Raw genomic sequence first — 8,591 nt, 5'->3', positions numbered from 1 at the left:
AAAGACATAACACCTTACGATATTTATTTTCTAGTGGCCCTAATCCTCTTCTGTGGACACGTCTCTTTCAGAAAATATTTTGTTTTAATCCCTTTTTATAAATGTTTTTATTATTTTGATGTGAGTTCCAAAGATGGCAAGAAGCCTAATACAAAATGACCATTATTTTAAATAAATAAGCCTCATGTTAAAAAGTAATATTGAATTAAGGCCAGACAATGAAAATAAAAGTAAAAGGGTTGTAGCCATGGGTGTCTTTTAATAGTTCTTAAGCATCAATCTAGCTGTTTTAGTGACTTTAATTTCAGCTCAACTTAGTTTGAAATGTTCATCTAGAATGAAACAAATGTTACGTATCTCAACACGTTTTCTCAACCACTGCATAATAAATGAATGGTTAAGAGGAAATTATGCTGTCAGTAACATGCAGCGGAACCATTCTTTAATGTTTTGAGGAACCTAAATGTTGGAGCACGGCGGATATGTCGTAGAAAGCGAAGTAGGCGTTTGATTTGTTCTCCCAGTACTGCCGTGAGTTACTGCAGCTAACCGATAGAAGGCAACTGTACTCACTCCGCTCGCGCAGGCTTGAGTGGGTAACGAAACAAGCGTACCTAGCATTTCCCGCGCGCGTTGTCGCATTGTGCAGAGTTCAGCAACTCCAGAACAGCAAACCGACAAGATGGCATCAATAATGGAGGTCCCGAAATCGAGAATAAACTGCTCTATGCTGTCCCAGAACATTAACAGAGCGGTCTGCTTCGTCGGGAGGGTAGAAAAGGTAGAGTTTGTTGTAAATAGGTTGAGTTAAAGTGTCAATTTAATAAGAAAGAACATGGCTGTCTCCTGTGAGGGTGTTAAAAGTGAAGTTTTTCTCTGCAGGTTCACCCGACAGGTAAAACCTTCACCTTGTCTGATGGAGACGGAAAAACTGCAACTGTTGAACTGAACGAACCTGTGAGTAATGGTTACTCACTCTTTAATATATAAATCACTCAATTCAAAGAGGCTGTTTTATTGTTTCATTTAACCCATGACAGTTTCCCACACACGTCCTGCCTTTAAATGTTAGTCCTTTATGAAAAAACACAACCCCGTCGTTTTAAACACATAAATTCAAGCTTCAATATGTCTGATCATGTCATGTATTGTTGGCCTCACTGTTCAACCACAGTGTGATTTGATGCCCGGACGCTAGGGGGCAGCATTGTATCGTTGAGGGCAACGGTCAGCCCTATACAAGTAGACATGTATGAGGAAGACTAATCCCTGTAGGTGAACTGTGTGCCTCTTCTTCTTAGTGATCTTGTGATGCATTTCTTTACCTTCTTGATATAACACTGTGGTCTAAAACAGGGGTTCTCAAACTTTATTGGCTTGTGTACCCCCTTTCAAAAACAAATTCAGCCAAGTACCCCCTTGTATGGCCGAGAAAAAAATTCAGGATATGGGAAAATAACATGAATAAATGTAGTCATGTGGTTTTACAGTGTCATAATAACATTGAAATGAAAGATGACACAAATTCTATGCTTTTTTAGTGCAATATTTTTCAGAAATAATTAAAGATTGAGGCAGCTAGTACCTTTGATGGCCTAAGGAGCACACCGATTTATTTCTGGCAAACAAGAAGCATTTCAACCACCTGTCCATTGTTATCCTCCAGGCCACACTTTTATTAGCATGCAAATGTGATCGCTCGCCGGGTCCAAATTCACTCAACCCAAAACTAACAGCTTCACCCTCACCATTGAAAATTCTACTGTTTCTCTTTCCCCCCAAGTCAAGAGTCTGGGTGTCATCCTTGACGGTACACTCTCCTTCCAAGCCCACATCATTAATGCCCCCCCTAACACCACTATTCTCATCAATTCCCTGGTCACCTCCCGTATCGATTATTGCAACTCTCTCCATAAACTTCAACTGGTCCAGAATTCAGCTGCCCGGATCATAACCAGAACCCCTTCCATCGAACACATCACCCATGTCCTCCAACAGCTCCTCTGGCCGCCTGTCAAACATCGCCTGGACTTCAAGATCCTTCTGCTCACATTCAAAGCTCTCCATAACCTTTCACCTCCGTACCTCTCTGATCTCCTTCAAACATACACACCTACCTGCACTCTCAGATCTTCTTCCTCCATGCTCCTCATCATTCCTCATGCTCATTTGACTGACGAGACTTTACTAAGCTTCAATAAAAGATCCCAAACATTTAAACCCTGTCATGATTTCCTCCTGCAGCTTGATGAGGAGCTGAGTGGGGTGGTGGAGGTCATCGGTATGGTGTCCAACAAAGGAGTGATAATGGCTTCAACATACAACATGCTGCGAGAGGACAAAGGCATTGCTTTTGGTACGTCATTCTTTTATTAGTGATGTGAACACAGCAGCTTCTACCTGTGAACACTAACAGAGCATGTTCTCTGTTTCTCCTTCAGACCTGGAGCTGTACAACGAAGCCCTGAAGGTCATCCATGATTTCCCTCAGCACTACCCGTTTGAAGTGTCTGCAAGTTGAAGAAGTTGAACTCATCGACCTGTTTGTTCGCCAAGTATTCTGTCCAGTTTAAATGTTCAGTTTGTTTCATTAGATTTGTACAAAAGATAATCTGTTATATCACATACACGTTTTGACAATAAAATAAAGATGTGTTGAAAATTTTGATCACATTCGTTTACTTTTAGCCCTAAGTAGGGATGGGTACCGAATTCGGTACTTTTATAGGTACCGACCGAATTCCGTCGGTACTACCGAGTACCGACTCACGTAAAATCAAACGGTACCATGTTTCAGTACCTGAACGCATCCCTGTGACTGTGAGGGAGTGGAAGAGGAGGCGATTTTCCATACTTTCGCCCTGTAATAAAGTGTCGATGTGTTAACTTCCACTGGATCCGTTACATTCAGGGTTCCCACACATCCTGGAAAACAGTTGACCAGTTTTCCAATACTGGAAAACACCTGGAAAATGGGAGAAAAAGTAAAATGTCCTGGAAAATCACATATAGTCCTGGAAAATGATTCCAACATGGCTGCATGTGACCTGACCCTATTAACAAAACACATCCCCATTCATTGAAAGTTGAGTGCACGCTGCGCTGGAAAAGACAGCGACACTGCGCAACTTTTTTCACATCTTTTCTCCTTCACTTCATAATCATGCATTCACAGAAAACGGGGGTATATTGTTTATGTTTTATGGTACATTAACCTTGTAGAGTGCTCTTTTGATTCAAAGAGTCTTATATTTAAGTTATAGTGTGACCAGTGGAGTCGGCAGAGAGCTTGGGGGTCTGTGCCTCACAACTTTCTCTGCAGACTGAGAGCTCAATTACTGTACTCTAGCTCAGTTGTTCTCAAAGTGGGGTCCTGGGACCCCTGGGGTCCTTGAACCATAGCATGGGGGTCTGCGAAATAATTTGAATAAATTTCTAATAAATTATAAAATTGTGCTGTGTCATTACAAAACAGCATATACACCATTGTTATGATACCATTTGGTGGCTTGAAGGGATATGTGAGTCTTGCTGCTGTTCATTTTCTGAAAGCGTTTAAGATCAATTACTTGAAAAGTATAAATGCTGTCATGTTGAGTCCACAAGGAATGAAATGACCCTCTGTTTTAAAGTATACAAGTGGTATTTACTTGATTCAAATTGAAGTGTTATCTGTTTATCACTATTGTACAGGTCTGAAGTATTTACATTGATACGTTTTACAATACAAATAGTTCCAAGGAAAACTAAGAGTGCAAATGGTAGTAAGCATGTGCTTTAGTGATGGGAAGTTCTGCTCTTTTAACTCGGCCCCCAAAGAAGAGCCGGCTCTTTCAACCCCCAAACGGCTCTTAATTTAGGATCTTTTAGAGCCGTATATTTTACCTTAACTTTGCAAAAAAAAACGGTTTGTGTTGCAAACCCTTTTACGTTTTACGTGTTTTTATGAGAAGCCTTATAATTGACCAATTTTGTGCATTTATTTTAGGATTAGGGTTAGGGTTGTGATTAGGGTTAGGGTTGTGATTAGGGTTAGGGTTAGGATTAGGGTTGTGATTAGGGTTAGGGTTGTGATTAGGATTAGGGTTAGGGTTGTGATTAGGGTTAGGGTTGTGATCAGGGTTAGGGTTAGGATTAGGGTTGTGTTTAGGGTTAGGGTTAGGTTTAGGGTTGTGATTAGGGTTAGGGTTGGGATTAGGGTTAGGGTGGTGATTAGGATTAGGGTTAGGGTAAGGGTTGTGATTAGGGTTAGGGTTGGGATTAGGTTTTGGGTTGGGATTAGGGTTAGTGTTAGGGTTAGGGTTGTGATTAGGGTTAGGATTAGGGTTGTGATTAGGGTTAGGATTAGGGTTGTGATTAGGGTTAGGGTTGTGATTAGGGTTGTGATAAGGGTTAAGATTAGGGTTAGGGTTGTGATTAGAATTAGGGTTAGGGTTGTGATTAGGGTTAGGTTTGTGATTAGGGTTAGGGTTAGGGTTGTGATTAGGGTTAGGGTTTGATTAGGATTAGGGTTGTGATTAGGGTTAGAGTTGTGATTAGGGTTGTGATAAGGGTTAAGATTAGGGTTAGGGTTGTGGTTAGGGTTAGGGTTGGGATTAGGGTTAGGGTTAGGGTTGTGATTAGGGTTAGGGTTGTGATTAGGATTAGGTTTAGGGTTGTGATAAGGGTTAGGGTTGGGATTAGGGTTAGGGTTATGGTTAGGGTTATGATTAGGGTTAGGGTTGGGATTAGGGCTAGGGTTGGGATTAGGGTTATGATTAGGGTTAGGATTAGGGTTAGGATTAGGGTTAGGGTTGTGATTAGGGTTAGGGTTGGGATTAGGGTTAGGATTAGGGTTAGGGTTGGGATTAGGGCTAGGGTTGGGATTAGGGTTATGATTAGGGTTAAGATTAGGGTTAGGGTTGTGATTAGAATTAGGGTTAGGGTTGTGATTAGGGTTAGGGTTGTGATTAGGGTTAGGTTTGTGATTAGGGTTAGGGTTAGGGTTGTGATTAGGGTTAGGGTTTGATTAGGATTAGGGTTGTGATTAGGGTTAGAGTTGTGATTAGGGTTGTGATAAGGGTTAAGATTAGGGTTAGGGTTGTGATTAGAGTTAGGGTTGTGATTAGGGTTAGGGTTAGGGTTGTGATTAGGGTTAGGGTTGTGATTAGGATTAGGTTTAGGGTTGTGATAAGGGTTAGGGTTGGGATTAGGGTTAGGGTTATGGTTAGGGTTATGATTAGGGTTAGGGTTGGGATTAGGGCTAGGGTTGGGATTAGGGTTATGATTAGGGTTAGGATTAGGGTTAGGATTAGGGTTAGGGTTGTGATTAGGGTTAGGGTTGGGATTAGGGTTAGGATTAGGGTTAGGGTTGGGATTAGGGCTAGGGTTGGGATTAGGGTTATGATTAGGGTTAGGATTAGGGTTAGGATTAGGGTTAGGGTTGTGATTAGGGTTAGGGTTGTGATTAGGGTTAGGGTTGTGATTAGGGTTAGGGTTATGATTAGGGTTAGGGTTGTGATTAGGGTTAGGGTTAGGGTTGGGATTAGTGTTAGGGTTGGGATTAGGGTTAGGGTTAGAATTGGGATTAGGGTTGGGATTAGGGTTAGGGTTGGGATTAGGGTTAGAGTTGTGATTAGGGTTGTGATAAGGGTTAAGATTAGGGTTAGGGTTGTGATTAGGGTTGGGATTAGGGTTAGAATTGGGATTAGGGTTGTGATTAGGGTTAAGATTAGGGTTAGAGTTGTGATTAGGGTTAGGGTTGTGATTAGGGTTAGGGTTAGGGTTATGATTAGGGTTAGGGATAGGATTAGAGTTAGGGTTAGGGTTAGAACCAGAACTTAACTTAAGCACACAGAACCAGAACCAAACTCATGCAAACAGAACCAGAACCAAACCCAAGCAAACCCAACTAGACCTGAACCAGAACCGAACCAGAACCGAATCAGAACTGAACCAGAACCAGACCAGAACCGAACCAGAACCATACCAGAACCGAACCAGAACCGAACCGAACCAGAGCCATACCAGAACTGTACCAGAACTGAACCAGAACCATACCCGAACCGTACCAGAAACGAACCAGAACAGAACCAGAACCGTACCAGAACCGAACCGAACCAGAACCAAACTTAAGCAAACAGAACCAGAACCAGAACCAAACTCAAGCAAAGAAAACCAGAACCAAACCCAAGCAAACCCAACCAGACCTGAACCAGAACCGAACCAGAACCGTATCAGAACTGAACCAGAACTGTACCAGAACCAGAACCAAACTAGAACTTTACCAGAACCGAACCAGAACCAAACCAGAACAGTACCAGAACTGAACCAGAACCGAACCAGAACCGAAACGGACCAGAGCCATACCAGAACCTTATCAGAACCGAACCAGAACCGTACCAGAACTGAACCAGAACCGTACCCGAACCGTACCAGAACAGAACCAGAACAGAACCAGAACTGTACCAGAACCAGAACAGAACCAGAACCATACCAGAACCGAACCAGAACCGAACTCAAGCAAACAGAACCAGAACCAACTCAAGTAAACAGAAGCAGAACCAAACTCGAGCAAACAGAACCAGAACCAACTGAAGCAAACATTATTATGTCCTCAGGTTGGCATTGAGAAAAATCAGATGCCTCAGTTTGGATGGGCTGATTAGGGTTAGGGTTGTGATTAGGTTAGGGTTAGGGTTGTGATTAGGATTAGGGTTAGGGTTATGATTAGGGTTAGGGTTGTGATTAGGGTTACGGTTGTGATTAGGTTAGGGTTAGGGTTGTGATTAGGATTAGGGTTAGGGTTATGATTAGGGTTAGGGTTGTTGTAAGGCTTAGGGTTGGGGTTAGGGTTAGGGTTAGGGTAAGGGTTGTGATTAGGATTGGAGTAAGGGTTAGGATTAGGATTAGGATTAGGATTAGGATTAGGGTTATGGTTATGATTAGGGTTAGGTTAGGGTTAGGATTAGGATTAGGATTAGGGTTAGGATTAGGGTTATGGTTATGATTAGGGTTAGGTTAGGGTTAGGATTAGGGTTAGGATTAGGATTAGGATTAGGGTTAGGGTTAGGGTTGTGATTAGGGTTAGGATTAGGGTTATGGTCAGGATAAGAATTAGGGTTAGGATTAGGATTAGGATTAGGGTTATGGTTATGGTTATGATTAGGGTTAGGGTTAGGTTTAGGGTTAGGGTTAGGATTAGGGTTAGGGTTAGGGATAGGATTAGAGTTAATGTTAGGGTTAGAACCAGAACTAAACTTAAGCAAACAGAACCAGAACCAAACTCATGCAAACAGAACCAGAACCAAACCCAAGCAAACCCAACCTGACCTGAACCAGAACCGAACCAGAACTATACCAGAACTGAACCAGAACCGTACCAGAACTGAACCAGAACCGTACCAGAACCGAACCATAACTGGGATTAGGAAAAAAAATAAGCAGAAAGCGAAGCGGGGCCGGAAACAGACGACCTGACTACCAGTGAGACCACACTGCCCTCAAGTGTCATGAACACATCGACTCAGAAGTATGCAGAAGTATAAACCAGCCTTTATAAGCAGGATAAGGTATAGTGAGTGGGTTGTTAAGTAAATTAGATGCTCTAGCGTAGCGGTCTTGTCTCACCCTGTCATAGATAGTGTTCACCTTACATTAGCTCTTACCTGAGGCTAGATTCGGTGATATATGTGTTCTACATTAAACAAAACTGAGGCAACAGATTGCAAATCAGTGGGCATGGATTACAGATTCAAACACATCTCTTCTTTTCTTCCTCGCCTGACACCAGAGAGGCTCAGTAACTCACTGTTGTCCCAGTCAGAGCCTTTAGCTGCAGCTCCTGTTATATAACAGGTTGATTTATAAGCTTTATAAGTGTTGGTAGGCAGCTATTTATCAAATCCCAGTTCAGAGCAAGAAAGGCTGAGTCCTTAAGTTACCAATGTCATGCTAAGCTAAGCTAAGATAATCAACTGCTTGATCTTTATTAAGAAGAACTGTACTGACGTGTCTGCCAGTCTAACATGAATGGCAGAGGTTTCCTCTGTGAAAACCGCAGGAGTATAATCAGGGAAATATGCTTTAAGTTTAAAGAAGTGCTCAAAAATCATTTGTTAAATAAGATTTTTCAGGGCAAAGATTATAAAAACTACCTTAAAAAAGACAGTAAGAAGAAATACGATAAAACTTAGAAGCTGTATCAGTCAGTGTTGCTAAATGATCAGTCGTTTCTTACTCTGTAGGTTTAACTCTTTAAAGTAAAAACTATAATATTAATTCTGTAAATGTATAAAAATGGATGTGTTTAGAAGCAAATCCAACGTATTTAAGGATTGTTAAAGTCACGTAACACACTGCATTTTTCCCAAAGGCCCCGGGGTTAGGATTATGTTGACAGGATTTTTATTTGAGCGTCTCCTCCTCCAACACAATGATAAATGCCAACTTGTTCAGGATTGAGACGTAAAGTGTAATCAGGAGGAAATGATGTCAGTCGCATATATCTTTGTGACAAAGCGATGAACAGATGAGTATATCATTACTGAAGGGGCGGGGATTGTGTCACTGCTGTTAAAGAGCAGAGTTTATTCGGTCACAGAGGGTCCGAT

General features: G+C 41.8%; 1 protein-coding gene across 1 annotated transcript; it reads left to right on the top strand.

Moving 5' to 3' along the window:
- Positions 1-549: 549 nt before the first annotated feature.
- On the top strand, positions 550-2,668 carry rpa3 (replication protein A3). The gene is made up of 4 exons (XM_034704859.1): positions 550-781; positions 883-957; positions 2,245-2,356; positions 2,442-2,668. Exons 1-4 carry the CDS (start codon positions 683-685, stop codon positions 2,519-2,521), a joined length of 366 nt encoding a protein of 121 aa, XP_034560750.1. The 5' UTR covers positions 550-682; the 3' UTR covers positions 2,522-2,668.
- Positions 2,669-8,591: the final 5,923 nt, after the last annotated feature.

This window comes from Notolabrus celidotus, chromosome 16, assembly GCF_009762535.1.
Source record: "Notolabrus celidotus isolate fNotCel1 chromosome 16, fNotCel1.pri, whole genome shotgun sequence".
Lineage (NCBI taxonomy): Eukaryota > Metazoa > Chordata > Actinopteri > Labriformes > Labridae > Notolabrus > Notolabrus celidotus.
Note: the sequence above shows the minus strand (reverse complement) of the source record. Positions and strands in the feature narration are given on the sequence as shown.